Source organism: Malus sylvestris, chromosome 11, assembly GCF_916048215.2.
Source record: "Malus sylvestris chromosome 11, drMalSylv7.2, whole genome shotgun sequence".
Taxonomy (NCBI): Eukaryota; Viridiplantae; Streptophyta; class Magnoliopsida; order Rosales; family Rosaceae; genus Malus; species Malus sylvestris.
Window position 1 is genome coordinate 19,269,171 of NC_062270.1, and position 16,735 is coordinate 19,285,905.

The 16,735-nt window shown below is 35.9% G+C and overlaps 1 protein-coding gene across 4 annotated transcripts; it reads right to left on the reverse strand.

Moving 5' to 3' along the window:
- Positions 1-8,701: 8,701 nt before the first annotated feature.
- LOC126590576 (protein IQ-DOMAIN 5-like) lies at positions 8,702-16,497 on the reverse strand. 4 transcript variants are annotated; one of them, XM_050256032.1, is made up of 8 exons: positions 16,200-16,496; positions 15,211-15,309; positions 15,001-15,112; positions 14,545-14,787; positions 13,243-13,470; positions 10,965-11,078; positions 9,544-10,027; positions 8,702-9,295 (listed from the first exon to the last, which is right to left on the reverse strand). In XM_050256032.1, exons 3-8 carry the CDS (start codon positions 15,076-15,078, stop codon positions 9,141-9,143), a joined length of 1,302 nt encoding a protein of 433 aa, XP_050111989.1. In that variant the 5' UTR covers positions 15,079-15,112; positions 15,211-15,309; positions 16,200-16,496; the 3' UTR covers positions 8,702-9,140. The 4 variants fall into 4 exon arrangements, with proteins under 4 accessions (XP_050111989.1, XP_050111992.1, XP_050111993.1 ...); XM_050256035.1 differs by lacking the exon at positions 16,200-16,496 and adding an exon at positions 15,907-16,140; XM_050256036.1 differs by lacking the exon at positions 15,211-15,309 and having other exon boundaries at positions 15,001-15,115; positions 16,200-16,497.
- Between the last annotated feature and the right edge of the window lie 238 nt (positions 16,498-16,735).

Genomic DNA, 16,735 nt, shown 5'->3' on the forward strand with positions numbered 1-16,735 from the left:
ATGCCTTTGAATTGGAGATAGCTTCCATGACGTATTCCCAAATGTAAAAACTCATAAGTTTTGATTTTTAACATTTGAGTATGATATCGAAAGAGAAATATTGAAATCAAAACTGAAAAACGAGTTTTTATAATTCGGTTGGCGTGTGCACCTTGAACATTGAAACCCGAATATAAGTCTCTATATGACTCAAACCTTATACATAACTTTCTTACATTTTTATGAAATTGAAGAAGAACTTTTATGGAACGAGTTCACTAGTTACATGTATAAATTTTCAATTCTCTCCACCACTATAGTAGAGGGCCACTTGCCAAAACAAATGTTTATTATTATTTTGTATGAATGTGGTGGGGTGTTGGAAGTTTGAGTAGAAATTTCCTTGTTCCACATTGGCCATTCCCAAAAGAGTTTATCACTTTATAAGGCTTTGTCCTTTAAAGAAAGTAATTGGAGTAATAAGCCTGGAGACTAAAATTGGGCTCACTCTTGGGGTTGGGCTTTGGGGTGTATTAATTATTTGGTAATTAATATATAATTAATTATAATTAATATATATTTAATTGTCAAAAGATGGGCTCTAATAATTAAATTAATTAACACATCGGAAGCTGAGAGAGGCAAGTGGTTGGCTGGTTGGTTGCCCAACCGCCGTTGATATTTTTATGGTTGCTTTCATTTCATGTGCTTGCAAGTGCCGATTGATTCCAGCTAACATCAATCCATTCAATCTAAATGTACCAAATAAAACGCTTTAGTTAAACAGGAAGCCAAATAAACATGGCATTCGACCCGTTGTTTTTGGTGGGTGCCGAGAAGTCTCTCATAGAACTGGTGACACCTCATAACAACTATCTAACGTACGAAGAATGTACTATTTAAATACATGACAATCATTTATGTCATGAGTATTGTCATATATGTACACAAAGAACAAGCATAAAAAAGCAGAAAAAACCTTACTTGTGGTTAGTTTGATCGACACTCTTCCATCATTACCCCTCACAAAAGACATCTTATATATGTGCTTGTTGATTCCCCTGGCCTTTTTAGGCATGACGTCTGAGACGAGGAGTGTGGGTAAATGAATGATTGTATTAAAAGAGAACCAAAAGAATTAACAAACTAGTACACAACAGTGGCAACAAAGACCAAGCTAAAAACAAACAAAAAAGGAGAAGTACATTAAAGGAGAGCAATCACAAAGCCTGAGCTTGGAAGTGATTAAACTCCTAAGTAACGGACCCGCAAAGATCCTAAGGGAAAATTAAACAATTGCAAAATTTGATGTTTAGAGATGTCATCCATTCCAGCAAAGAAAAGGTGAGTTAACCTAATAATACGAAACAACGTCTCCATAGCAATGAAAAACAAGTAGGAAGACAAGGGATCCCCTTGCCTAAGGCCACGCCTACTCCCAAAGTAACCTGCAAGCTCACCATTTATAGCAATCGAGAACATAGGAGACGAGATGCAACTCTTTATCCAATTAATCATTCTAGGTGGGATAACAAATGCATCAAGAGTAGCAAGTATAAAATCCCACTCCACGGTATCATAAGCTTTCATAATGTCAACCTTCAGCGAGAAGGATATTATCCCCAATTTTCCTTCCCAGAATAAAAGTCGATTGAGTAGGACTTACCATATGAGATAAAACTTCCTTGAGCCGATTAGCCAACAACTTAGCTATAATTTTATAAAGCGCGTTACAACAGGAGATTGCTCTAAAATCACTCATTGTCGTAAGAACAAAGACCTTAGGGACAAGGAGTTGTCAAAAGGGTTAGTGTCAAGAATCCTTTGGCACATATCTAAATCAGCCTTGGACTGTTGTTTAACAACAACATTAGAGACATTACCAACAAGGTCCATGTTGAGGCGCTTGATCTGTTGTTTAATAAGTTCGAGTTTTTTGCAAACCTGAAATTGTTTAGAGCCCTGCACTATAGTAGACCAGACACTAAAAATTGTGGGAATAAAATCATCCCTGTCAACCATGAAATTAAAGAATTTAAAAGGAGATTTTCGGTTTCGAAAAGGGAGCTCCAACTTACTACCATGGGAGAATGATCAGAGATAATAGCGAGAAAAATTCAGCAGAGCAGTTTAGTAGAGTTTCAGTCCACCTTTCATGCACTAGAACACGATCCAATTTTCTAAAAATACACTTTGAATCATCCTGCTTGTTGCTCTAAGAGTAGAAAATTATAATGGCATTGAGATCGTCAAGTTCGGTGTTGAAGAGGCAAGAAGCAAAATCTTTCATTGCACTAGTGAAGCGTTGAGAACCACCAGCAGTCTCATTACACCTTCTAGTGATATTAAAGTCCCATAAAACAATCCAAGGGGAGCTAGAATAAACACTAGCGAAGGAAACTAAATTAGACCAAAGATTCCTATTGACAACCGCGTCATTAGAGACATAGATGAATGAGGCAAAAAGAACTAGTCCAGATTCTAGAAGCTTGATGTTACAGTGTATTACTTGATCATAAGCTTCCAACTTGAACACTAATAACGCGTTTACTAATCCGTAATCAAATTGAGAGGAATTGGATTGAGGGGGAATTGGATTGAGGAGGAAGTGAAATGAGGTGGAATCAGAATCAGATTCCTGTTGAAGTTGTTTACTAAAATTGTCAGGAATCGGAGTAAGAATGATGTTGAGTCCATATAAGTTGTTTATTAATTCATTTTGTTTGTATCATACTTGACCAATCTCGAAACTACTGAGCACCGGTTTACGTTATACCGTCAAGGACCCAGAAGAGTTTCCCTCAAACCAGGAGGCCAATCATAGCGCGACACGTGTTGACATCAGAAGCCAATCATAGAGCGACACGTGTCAACATCAGAAGCCAATCACAACACGACACGTGTCAATATCAGAATAAAACTAGAAACTCTCTTCTATAAATAGAGATCATTCTCTCATAATATTGCCTAATGTCATTTGTATTAAATCATTCACTAGTACTCACTAAAGGAGAGTTTGAACCTATGTACTTGTGTAAACCCTTCACAATTAATGAGAACTCCTCTACTCCGTGAACGTAGCCAATTTGGGTGAACCACGTACATCTTGTGTTTGCTTCCCTGTCTCTATCCATTTGCATACTTATTCACACTAGTGACCGGAGCAATCTAGCAAAGGTCACAAACGTAACACTTTCTGTTGTACCAAAGTCCTCATTGATTTTGTGCATCAACACATTTCAATCGGAATGAAAACTAGGTGGTTGATTACTATATTGCCCTTACATAAATAAATTATTTTCATACTAATTAATTAAATTAAATTCTTAATTAAATTTATATAATAAAATTCATCTATATAAGCATGTATAAATAGGTTTTATTTATTTATTAAAAGATGGCAAGAATGATGTTGAGTCCATATAAGTTGTTTACTAATTCACTTCAATCAGAATGAAAACTAAGTTGATGACTAAATTGCCCTTACATAAATAAATTATTTCCATACTAATTAATTAAAATAAATTCTTAATTAAATTTATATAATAAAATTATCTATATAAAAATATATAAATAGGTTTTATTTATTTATTAAAAATGACATAAGGAGTGTCAAATGAAGGGCAATGTTGGGATAATAAGAAACAAGTGAGGGCATAATTGGAATAAAAGATGCATTCCCGATTCCCTTGCCCTCAGGGAATTCAAATACCTCACAAAACTAGGGAATCTGGTTCCTCCAATTTCAGGAATTGGATTCCTTGTTTCATTTGGGCTCCACCACTTTTTTGATTCCTTAATATTTAGTAAACACCAAAATACTTCGTAATCGGAATTCAATTCCCTTTCTTTATTCTGATTACCCTTACGTAAACATGCCATAAAAGCTTTGAAGGTTCCAACTGATGGTTGAAGATGTTGTTTTCTCATAGTATAAAGGTAGGGAGCTTTGTTGAGAAAAGACAAGATATGATATTGAAGGAAAGCCATGGAGTTTTTATAGATGAGCTAGTTAGGAGCCTTAGGGGGTTTTTATTTGAGAGGATCTAGGAGTAACTTTAGGGTATTACTATTGTAAATCAAACAGCTTGGGGCAGTCCTTGCATTGCCCATCGTTCTTTTAAATGACGGTTTGATTTCTGAGGTTGGTTTATTAAAGGAAAACACCTTTTGGTGGCTGCTTTGTCTAGAAATTTGTGGCGCATGAGTAACTGAATCCGAAGAGCCCTCATAGGAATCTGACTCGTGTTGGTCGATGCAAAGTTGGCATGTAAGCAAGGATCGAGGCATTTAATGCAAGGTAGTGGGCAAGTTAAGAGTATTCGCTTCTTAAAATCTTCAGGCCAAGTGTCCATGGCCAAGGGTTTTAGAAGCGAAAGGCAAGGTTTGGGCCTGAAATAATGGTTTGGGCCGAGACGAGTTGACCTTAAGACCACGATTCTCAGCCTTGTAAATATCCTTCAGCCTAGTGGGTTTTGGCCTACAAATAGGATCAGTTCGACCGAGTCCTCGTGGTAGTAGGAATGTGAAAAGATTAAGTATAAGGGCAACTCAGTCAAGTCCTACATGGATTGAAATTGTTAAGGTTTAGAATAAGTCTTAGATAAATATGAATTATCGCTGGGATCAGAATGCCTATGTGAGAAAAATGAATCTCATAAGACCATCTCCAACCCTTGGGGATAAAGTTTAAAAATTTAAGCCAGAAAATTTTAAGCCATATGCCAGAAACTGTTTTTCTTCTCCAACCTTTGTGTAGACCTGACATTCGTGTTGTGTTTCTCGTGTTCATGTCGTTTTCGTGTCATATCCGATAACTTAACGGGTCATGTCGTGTAATACCCGTTTAAGTAAATGGGTAATATGACCCGACTCGAAATCAATCCGTTAATATTATCAGGTAATATGACTCGACATGTTACTCGTTAAGAAAAATATACTTTAAATCAATAAAAATGAAAATGAAAAACATAATTTGACCCAAAAAAATGTAAAACATAATACTAAATTAGTATATACATACTAAATTTCGGAGTTGACCCCTTCATGAAAGTTGTAAAGCTTTTCATTACAAGTGATTATGTTTTTCACACTTCTACAATAATTATTATTAATTTTATTAATTTTGCACTCAAATAAAAAACACTTTTCATGAGATTTGGAGGGTTTTAAAAACTAAACGACCATGTAACCATCGTCTGAGCGTTGATGATGCAATTATAAACGTTTATTATGCTTTTACATCTTTCAGACTTATACATGAATGATTATGAATTTTGTTTATTTTGAACTCCCTTAAAAATAATATTCATGAGAGTTTGTATGGTTCTAAAAATTCAAACGATCATATACCCATCCTCAAAGCATAGAGGATGCAACTACGAGCGTTTGCATATTTTTTCATATTTTTTGCACATGTAAATTAATTATTATAATTCTTTTAATGTGTTTGGTATTTTTAAATTACTTGATATTTTTATTTTTAATGTGTTTTATGATTTTTAATCTCAATCTTTGCCTATAATATACTATATAAATAAATAAATAAATAAAACTTAAATTTTAAAATTTATATAGAATAATAATTAATAAACAATATATACATATTCATTATATCTATTGTATTTTATAGTAAGTTTTTTTTTAGTAGTTTAAAAAATTAAAATCATCAAAATAACTTTTTTCTTATCGTGTCGAAACAGGTTACCCGCATGTCACTCTCGTGTAAACCTGTTAAGGATCCGTTATTAAAGGGTTATTATCATGTGAGCCGATAATGACCTGATTAGTTATCGTGTTAACCTAAAACCCGTTATTTTCGTATCGTTTACGTGTCGTGTAAAAAATTGCCAAGTCTACCCTTGTGGCTTTAAATTTTAGCCTGTGATGATTAAATAATGATTTTAGCCTAACTTTTTTATTTCAGTAACTCATTTAAAAATAAAATTTATGTAGATTATCTTAATTTATTTTTATGAACATTTTAGTCTAAAAATATTTAAATCCGATAAGTAATTAAAATCATACAAATACATAGGTATTTATAAAATTTTAAGTTAAATTTGATTTAAATATTTTTCTTAAATTATTTTAGACATTAGATTTAATTTTGGGCAGTCAAATATTTTTTTTACTATTAAATTTTATGTCATTTGATCATAGCCGTTATATTATAAGTAAAAAACAAAAAAAATGTTAGAAATATGACAGTTTGGTGGGTCCAGAATAATTTAAGCCAGACTTAAATCTTGGGGGGAATCTAGCCGAGAGATATATTTTTTTCCCCAGGATTTAGTTTAGCCCATGGTTGGAGATGGTTTTTTTTTGGGGGGGGGGGTTTAAAGTTTATATTTTAAGCTTTATCTCATGGCTTGGAGATGGTCTAATGAGACTATGTTCAGAGTCCTTGTAAGAATCAAAGAGGTAGAGACTGAATGAAGATAATGTTTTAGCTGAGAAGGGATAAAGGAAGATCCAAGCAAATGCCGAGCAAACACAATCCCATTGGAACTCTACCACGGCAGGCTTGTTTGTCATGGAATCCTTGCCTATAAATAGAAGAGACTTTGCAACATTGAAAGCTCTTTCAACTCAACAAACAACTCAAACGCTCTACGCGAAAACTCTCGCTCTACGTGAAACCCTTTTCACACTTTTTTAGAAAAAAAAACACTAACTATCTTAACCCTCTCGGCAACATATCTTTAGTTTGGACTAACAATACTGTGTTGACAACCGGCGGCATCTTCAGTTTGGACTAACAACACTGCTTCTGGTTGGTTGGTTATCTATCCAAGTCTCGGCCGATGAAGAGTTTTTAACTTATTCACCAATAGAGGTCACTTCATTAGCTTCTCAGCGACGTGGAGTTTTCTATGATTGGTTACTCTCATGTGCATTTTGCAATTCTACATTCAAATATTTGAACCATGTTCACCATAAAAAGGCATATCTTCTTTGAGTGCTTGTGTCCCAATAGCCTGATATCGATTTGGCACACCTATATTCTCACGAATATTGTCCAAGCAGCTACAGGAGATCCTGAATTTCGCAGTGATCTAGGCAACCTTGTCTTTTAGTTCTAGAATCCAACACTGAGACGTGTTCCTTCATCGGCCATAATTGCTCGAGTACAGAAGTTAACAACGCATTTTACATCACCATTACCATATCTATTCTACTCTCCCGACCGAGCTCGGTTGCTAAATGGCACGCATGCATTCACGAGGACGTAGTTAGCTCATAATTACTCGGTCTACGCACCACATAGGCTTTATAATTTTTAGGGTCATCAATTTTTCAATACAATTATGTATATTTTTAAATATAAGCACACACTTATTTACATTATAAATTTGATTAAAATATAAAAAAGCCTAGTCCCCTACTCGCTGGCCGACTAGTTGATATGTTCAATTTTTTCTTATTTAATGAATTGAGTCTTATACAAAGGTCATATCTTAATTCCATTGTATTATGTATGCTAACAAGAATTTCTTCGGCCCTATTTAGAATTGTAATATGCAACATTTGGGAGCGTATATGGGCAACGGTTGTGGCGGACGGGTAACCGCGGTTATTTATCCATAACCGTTTATGCTAATATCTGCATAACTGTTTACCCGTTGGGTAATTGCCTAAACGGTTATACTCATACCCATAACCGCATACCCATTTAACCGTAACCGTTTAATACCCGTTTACCCATTTATCCTTTTTAACCTGTTTATCTTTTTCCTTTTTTTTTACCATTACCCCCTTTTCACCTGTCTACATGATTTTTAACAACTTGAAAATTAAAAAAAATTGTCATAATTTTCTTTTTCTTTTTTGACAATTAAACACCGTTATAGATACATTCATCATACATTTCCATATTTTAATTTTTTAAGTCCTTATACCATTTCAATAATTGAAATAATAGTCTACGGATGATATTTTTAACTGTTACCAATGAAGGTAAAAATAATATTTGCTAAGTATTATTGGGTTACAAAAATTGTTTAGAAGACATTTTTGTCAAAGCATTTCTGTCAATTTCACGGTTACCCGCAAGAAATGTAAATTAATTTAGCCAATTCCTTGATGATGAGAATCATCATTCCTATAGCAGTGTTATTGAGGGAATGACCGATGAATTCCTTGCTAATTTATTGGGTGCTAAGTATTATTGGATCGAGAACATGGTTTGTGTTAGTTTTACATATATATAAAATAAATGGGTAAACGGTTACCCGTTTATAACCGCGGTTAATACCCAAAACCGCCAATTTAAATTTCACGGGTAAACGGTTATACACATAACCGTTTATTTATCTAAACGGTTACCCATAACCGTAACTGTTTAATTTAAATGGGCGAATAACCGCAGTTAACCATAACCAATGCGTATTTGCCTATCCCTAATCAGCCCTAGAAATAAGACGTGGCAAAAGTATGCGAATAAGTTTTTTGCATTAGTTTCCTAAGGGTTTTAGCGTAACTGAGAGTCATGGCATTGCTTGGACCACACGGCAAATCTTATGGCTACATAAAACACCAGTTATGTGCTTCTTTGAAGAAACACTTTAAATGCTTTTTCTTGTGTTTTTTACTAAGAATTGGTCCAAAACATTTTCATTAAAAACGCTTTCAGTAATTTTAAAAGTACTTCCAAACGAACCCTTAGACTCTTCTCTAAGTCCTGTAAAAAGACGATGTCAAGAACCAAAACAATAAGGCATTCAACAATCAACATTCACGTAAAAATACTTAACAAACCGGTATACATGACATCCGCCCGAGTTTAGGTGAACCAATTCCCAGGTTGTACCATCAGCTACCAAACATTTGCAGATCTTCTGACGACCCGAGCCAATGACAGTAACATCGAAGGCAACTACCAAAATTGTACATTGAAATAGTAAACACATGCTAACATACTTAACAACACTAATCAAACTTGATTACAACAATCACACATTGATCCTACTAGTCTTATTCCTTCCACCACCAATTGTTCCGTTCTTGACACTGCTGCGCTGAAACCGCTTTAAAATGGTATGAGAGTAACAAACAAAGCCGTAGCAGCCTCCCAATGCGGCTCAATATGTACAGATTTATAACAGCAAGCACCGCAACGGGAAATGTCAAGAATGTTATTTTCCACGGAACATTTTTAGTTATGCATCAACGGCTTGCGAGACTGATTTTGTAGGGTTTGAATCCCCTCTTCCACTGGGTTTGGATCTAGCCTTGACGGGCTTCTGAGAACTGGGCGTCCCTTTGATATTAGATCTTATAGGATGTCTGGAAGTTTGGGATCCATTACTTCCCCCTGACCAAGGAAATTGATAATGAGATAAATATTTAGCAGCACAACTATAGGAGTAAAAGGCAGAAAATAAACATCATAATGCAGTTCCAATGCACTGTTTAAGACGAGTCACTTGGGGAAATGAAATCAAGGATACGGCACCTGCTTATTCTAGAAACAGATACGCCTATCTAAAGGCTTGTTCATTTTTAGGGGAGCTTATATATATATATATATAGAGAGAGAGAGAGAGAGAGAGAGAGAGTCACCGCTATTAGGCAAAGACAGCCGCTTCTTTGCCTGTTTATCTGACTCAGTTGATCTCTCTTTTGGATTACTATGGGATCTTGAAGTAATAGCAGGTTTGGAGTTTCCTTGTTCAGCTGCATCATCCAAATATGGCTTCGACTTTTGCTTTCCAAGTTGGGTAGTATTGGATGCCTCAAGCATTCCAGCTGACTTACTAGGTGAAGAATCACAGCCATCAGAGTGAAGGGGACCTGCTTTTTGAATTGAAAGATTTGATTGAATATTTGAATTCTTGCCAGCAGATTTTAACTGGGTTATACTGCAGTTCTTATCTTCAGCTGATTCATTCTCATGTACCATAACTCCATCCCTGAGATTAATATCTAGAAGGCGGTTCTCCCAGGGACGGACAGCCATCCATCTTTCTAACCAGTTCCAACCCCAGCTGCTTTTATCTGGTTCGAACCCCGAGGGAGCTGGCAGCTGTCTTGATCCAGCTTGCCACTGCACAAAAGCAAAATCTTATGTGTAAGCTTGTGGAGGTGAATTCAATGCTTCTAACAATTTCAAACCAGGGAAAAAACTAACGACCCATTGTAGGTCAATATAAAAGATTGATGCAGCTAAGCTGGATAATGTGTGCGCAAAACTACACACACTACAATTCTGCAACTTGAAACAAAAAGATATCAATCACATTAACATCCAAGAGTCCCAACAAATGTTATGACTTTTATGTTTTCCGTTACAATTTTAATAGGGTGCTGTTATTGTGGCACTCCAAAATAGTCATTCAGTACTCCTCCAATTGATTTCTCTCTCTCTTGCATTGTTACATGTTTTGGAGTGCAGTATGACTTTTGGAGAGCATATTACAGCTCCTTTTCAATAAATGGGGTCAAATTTTGCTCTTCGCATGTCCAAGTATCCAGAAAGTCTATGATATGCCTATTGAAATATTTTTTATTCATATGTTATTATGTGAATAAGGCTAGCCGACATTCACCTCTCCCAGACCCTGCGTAAAGCGGGAGCCTTGTGCACTGGGTACGACCTTTATATGTTATTATGTGAATAAGTAACAGTGGTAAAGTATCTGATTAATGAAATTCAGTTGGCTGAGTAACTGAGAGACCAAACAATCAGACAAGGTTGCTTAACTTCAAACAAATTCTATTAGTTGAAACTTCTGTTTGAAACAAAAGACCTAGCAAAGTGATATATTTATCATACTAGCTAAATATCGTATTAAAGCTCAGAATCCTGAACTGAAATCACTATTTTCCCACTCCAGATGGTTATGTTTCGACATTTATGCTTCTCCTCCTTTCAAGTTGTGTCTTTCCCTTTAGGGCAATTCACAATCAAATTCAGGCCCAAAAAATAAAAATAACAAAAATGCTACCACGAAGAAATGAACAGAGTGGTTATCATGTGTCACCTGATGAGCAAGAGCATATGCCATAGCTCTCTCACGCTTAGCTGCAGCCTCCTGCCTCTTCAACAACTTGGCTTGAATTTCTTGAACAGATCCTACACTGTCACACCACCCTTCCTGCACAAGTCAAAAGCAAGAAGAAGGTGTCAACATTCCTTCATTCCAACGGGAAACAAGAATGGAAGTGGTTAACAGAGATGTACATCTATAAGAGCTTATGTCAAACATAATGGTAATTGACAAGTTAGTAAGTCATTAATATGCAATACATGCACATTGGATCCCGTTTCTGTAATTACAGAAGAATTAGAAACTTGATGAATATACTACATCAACAGATTCAATTGCCTATTCATGCAACTAAATTTATTAACCTTATTTCCATCGTCATTAGGAATAGAGAACACTGGAAAGAAATACTAGGCTTGGTTTCAATTAGAATGTGGGCTAACTAAACTTCAGCGTCTCACAGAGCACATACCACGAGATTGTCAAGAATGCCTACACACCTATGTTATACACAGGCATAGGGCCAATAATCTTATTTGGTTTCCTGAATGACAGATTTTGTTTGGTTTCCTTCATTGTGGGAATTTTATTCTTTTGTAGTTTCCTTTGAGGTTTGACTTGCTACATTTGAGTATGGCTTGGCCTCTATAAATAGGCCAAGATTAATGCCATCACATTAAAATTATATTGGTACCCTAAATATGACTGCATGAAATCTTTTTATTGGTTTGTGGTACCACACCTAAACAATTGCATGTTAGCACTGTTCTATTTAAGACTTTCTCTTCCCATAGACAAGCTTTGATGAACTAAGGTCCTGTTCCCTTCTTTCTCCTCTCCTCCACCTCTATTCTTTTCCCTCTCTTTTTTTAATCTCCCCAATTTTCCCATTAGTCCTAAATAAATATCATTTTAACACTTGTCACTTCTCTATCATCAAACCTGATATACTAAGGGACTGTTTGATATCCATTTCGCTTTAATTTTAGCTTTCAGTTTTGCATTGATGAAGGGGGAATACATGGGACAAATGAGGGATATAGAGCGATTGAGGAAGGATTACAGGAGAGATTTAGAACAAATGTACAAGCAAAGGTAAACCAAATGAAAAACAATTTCAAGTTATTTCACTTTCAAGAATTTGTTTTCATTCACTCTTTATTTCTTCCCCACTCTCCCATCACCCTTCTTCATCTCACCTTTCGCCCATATACTTTCATCATATCCCAAATACAAAAAGTGAAAAGTGAAAAGTGAAAACTAAAAACTAAAAACTTGAAACTTAAAACTAAATGGTTATCAAAAAAGCCCTAAGTGAACAAGCCACACTACACTAAAACAAACCACAGAGACTAAGGTTAAACAGAACACTGACAGCCATATAGCTCAAGATCCTAATCACCTGCGCCTAACCTGCGCCTACCCTGTGTTGTCCCCAACCTTTACTTGCATAGAATATTTTTGGGATCTTAGCTGGATCTTATTATTATTATTATTATTATTATTATTATTATTATTATTATTATTATTATTATTATACTAATTTTTCCTTTTGTTACTTTTATTGAACACAAGATTTCAATACATTACAACAGAAAGGAGTCCATCACTAAAAGAGAAAGTACAGCCACAGTTATCATGACAAATCTGAACTGCTAAAAAATGTTAGCTAACAACTGCCCTCCTATCTAGATGAATATTGGACAGAGGTACACCACTGAAGTTGAAAGTCGAAAGTTGAAACCGATGACCATGTAGAACCAAAACCTAGCCCTGCCCCATTATTTCCCTCTAAATGCATTGAGATTCACTTATCACCTACAGCTTCTTCTGCGTTTATTTTCTGAGCCATAGCTGTCTCTTTTTCCAGCCCTTAGACAGTTACAGGGTTGCCTTTTACTAATTTTTTGAGCATCTCTACTCCCAGGTTTTAATTCCACCTAAAACGCAAGAGCTAAACCCTAAATCCTAAACTTCAAAACAAAGATTCTACAAGAACCCTTATGCATAAGCTACTAAATCCTATAAGAGTAAACCAAAGTAATCCCTAATTAAACTTACAAAGAAAAATGTTAATTGTTTCATGGGGTGAAATAAAGTTGGAAAAGAAGCTGAGCGCATTAAAGGAATTGGGCTCCCAATTGGAGGTTTTCAATAATTTCCTATCAAATTAAATACCAGAAAAATGGGAAAGCATGAAAACAACAATTCCCATCTGCACACAGTATACTGTTTTTGTGATTAAAGTAGACACGGTACTACTCTTGCTTACTTCTATTTCTCGAACCCGAACCTCATTTGCAAGTTGTTGCTGAAGTCTTTGTTGAGCCATTTGACCTTCTAATGCCAGGCGAACATGCCTTGCTCGCACTCGAGCCTGAACTCTAACTAAAGCTTGCATACAGCGAAGAGTTATTGCAGCTTGTTTTCTCACAGCATGGCCTCTGACAAGGGCTTGAAGTCTCACCAATCCTTTTAAAGCTCGAAGAGCTCTTCTAGCCTGAAATATATCACCAAAAGATTATAATGTGATCACAAAAAATGCAGAAAGGTCAATAAATCAAACTATATGGAGAAACACAAATTGCAGCTGCTGTCATTAAAGTACAAACTATTGAAGAAGATGTGCTAGATTCAATGAAGATTGCAGAACACAAACCCTTATGCAAAAAGCTTTCTGAAACAATAAACATTAGCACTTTTCCTCTTCGACTACAGGGCTTGATAACATGTCAGTCCAACTATCCAAGCCAGAAAAATAAACCAACTCTGACTAAACAAATACATTCTAGGCTTGTTTTCAGAAAACCAAAAAAAAAAAAAAAAAAACAAACAAAACTTATGAAACAATCAAACAGTACAAAATGGCTAGTTTACTAAACCACAAAATGAAAAATGTCAAGAGTATATTTCAACTAGCCACCTCTACATGCTTAATGATGACCTGACTTTTGTAGTTTAAGACTTGGTACTCGCACATTTTATTTTGTCACAAAATAACTTGATAAACTGCCAAACTGAATCTTTCTCTATGCTTCAGAAATAGACTTTGTTATGCAAACCAAGGTCGCTGCCATTTTATTGGAGCTCATTTAGAAAGCTAAGCAGTATTATAATCTACCTTTCCTTGTGGTTACTGCAATGCTAATGGGCGCTATCTTCAGCAAATTTTTGTAGTTAAGGGACTGTTTAGTTTATTGTGGTTAAACTCTAAGGGGCAGTTTAGGATACGCATGTGATTGCAGAAACTAATACAACAGATGGAATTTTGGAATCTTATACTCCAGTAATATTATGCTCCGTAAGTCCAACTTCTAATTACATTTTTTCCTTATCTATAAATGTGAGCATGTGCGCATAGCAAATCCATTTGTATTAATTAACACTTACTACTGTATCAATTTTTGAAAAGAAAAACAAAACCTATACTACTATATAATCACTAAAGTAAAAAGAGACTTTTTGAAAGAAGAACTTGATCTAAATGCATTTGAAAATGTCATACTTGAAGTAAGCAATACAAACATCATTATAAGTGCTCAATGAGTGCAAATACGACTGGAAAACTTAATACCAGAAAGCCACGAAAGGTAGTTTGAATGCGTGTGGCAGCCCTTTCTTCTCTCACATTCTGCTCACTTTGTGCGTTGTGTATTTGAAGTGAACCAGAAGAAGAATCCAAAGCATCCGTGTTTAATTGAGTACTGGCATCTCCAACTGGTGGAGCAACATCTGCATCAAACTCACATTTAAATCTATTTGCGTCAAACTCAATGGAATTCTTCCTCCTATGCCGAAACTTGTAACCAGCTGTTTTCTGCAATGATTGAAAACAGGGAAATAAGTCAGACAGACTGGTACTTTTGAATAATGTAAGAATATCCCAGAAGAAGAAGAAAGAAGAGGAGAAAAAATATTATTGAAGTGTTAACCCAACCTTGCAAGCAATCGGATGAGGAACAAGAAAGAAGAGGAAAAGCAGTAGGCAACAAGATATATAAGATTAGTTTTGAAAAGTTATGATACCCACATTGTCATCTTTTTCAGAGGATTGAGACTTTTCTGATTTCTTTAATAATGCCTTAATCCATTTTCCAGACACTCCCATGTCGCCAGTCACTTTAGCTCAACCAAATGAAGACCTGCTAAGGGAAAGTTTTTGACAGTTAAGTTGTAAGAAGACTTATTATTTATAATAATATTACTTAATTTTCAAAAAGGATGCTTCCCGATCTCTCACCTAACAGTATTGATAAGGAACTATTTCTACGAGAATGGTCACTTCCGTAAACCGGAGCTCCAGCCCAAAATTCCAGGCAACCTACTCATGTCATGGACACTTCAAAAGACAAAATACCAACCAAAGCATTATAAATATGAATCTGAAGTTTCAAAAAATGCAGAGCCAAGCAATCGGACATATGAAGCGAATCAAACTGGAACACAAGAGTGATTTTTTATCACAGGCAATAATCATACAAATTCTAGAATCTAAGCCATATATGCATTGTCAATTGTCCTTAGACCCATATGCAAGCAATATTACTTCATAAGTTCATAGCAAAACTTGATATAACTAAACAAAGTTTCACCATGGAAAGAGACCCTGCAACTTCCACAGCCAAGATTCCGAGACTGAATATTAGTCAAATTGTATGAACACCTAAACTTTCTAAACAAAATTTCTTAGCAATCAAGTCCCACATGGATACAAGATCTTAAGGGAGTTTTAAGTAAAACCCAAGAAGCTCAAAAAAACTTACGATTGATGATACAGTACCACAATTGCATAAAACCTTACAAACCCACCAGATAGCCAAGCATTTTCATCAAACTCACACCTTTATTGCAAACCAATTGATAATACAATACCCCAATTGCATAAAGCGTTTACAAACCCCAATTGGGATCAACCAAATCCATCTTCAATACTTACCAAGCACCCCCACTAAGCCCAAATCCACTCCTCCTATTCAAAATGACCGAAATTCGCAATTTTCGAACAATTCAGACTGAACCCTCATTCAAAAAAATCCCAAAAAATGTAGTAGTACTGATAGAAGAAGAAAAATAGAAAGAATTGAGCAATGAAACGATTCACAGATCCACCCGTCACCAACAAAAGATACCCAATTCACCGCGAAGGCGGAAAATTGGACACAAACACAGAGAGAGGCAGTAAAAGGAGAGAAAGTATGCTGAGAAATTACAAAGAAAGGAGGGAGATACCTTAATCCACCAATGAATGGGGTCAAATTAGTCAAAACCTCAGTCAATTTCCCTCTCTCCTATTCAATTTCTGCACAGCCACCTGAAGAATTCAACTTTTGGAATTTGGAGCTTCATTCAAAGGCGAATTTTGCAGTTTGCGATAAATGTGATAAAAAGGCCGGCAGTGGGAGCGAGGACCGGTCTCGGCTAATGTGCACCGGGGAGGTCTGTTACTACTTTTTCCTTGATACGGCGTCGTTACGAGGGTCGGGTCCTTGTCATCCATGGGCCAGAGAGTGTGACCGTGTGAGTGACAGAGTAAATCACGGGACGGATGCCAACCACCGAATCTAATGAAAAGCTGAGACCACGTTTCTCGGTTAGGTGGGGCTTTTTTCCCTCTGCGCACGCTAGCATTTGCACGGCCTCGGGTGAAATTTGGGAGCATTTTGCTCACCACTATTAACTCAAAGGTCAAGATGTATTTTCACTGGTCGCTCTCCTGAGGTATAACAACATTTTATAATTATATAAAGATTGTCAAAGTGGTTCGT

Excerpts from the sequence above, each read along its gene's own strand:
- LOC126590576 (XM_050256036.1), bottom strand. The coding sequence starts at position 15,078 with ATGGGAGTGTCTGGAAAATGGATTAAGGCATTATTAAAGAAATCAGAA. Across the intron at positions 11,079-13,242 it reads TTCGGGTTCGAGAAATAGAA|GAAGGGTGGTGTGACAGTGT; the intron begins GTAAGCAAGAGT and ends TGACTTGTGCAG. Across the intron at positions 9,296-9,543 it reads GCTGTCTTTGCCTAATAGCG|GGGGAAGTAATGGATCCCAA; the intron begins GTGACTCTCTCT and ends TTCCTTGGTCAG.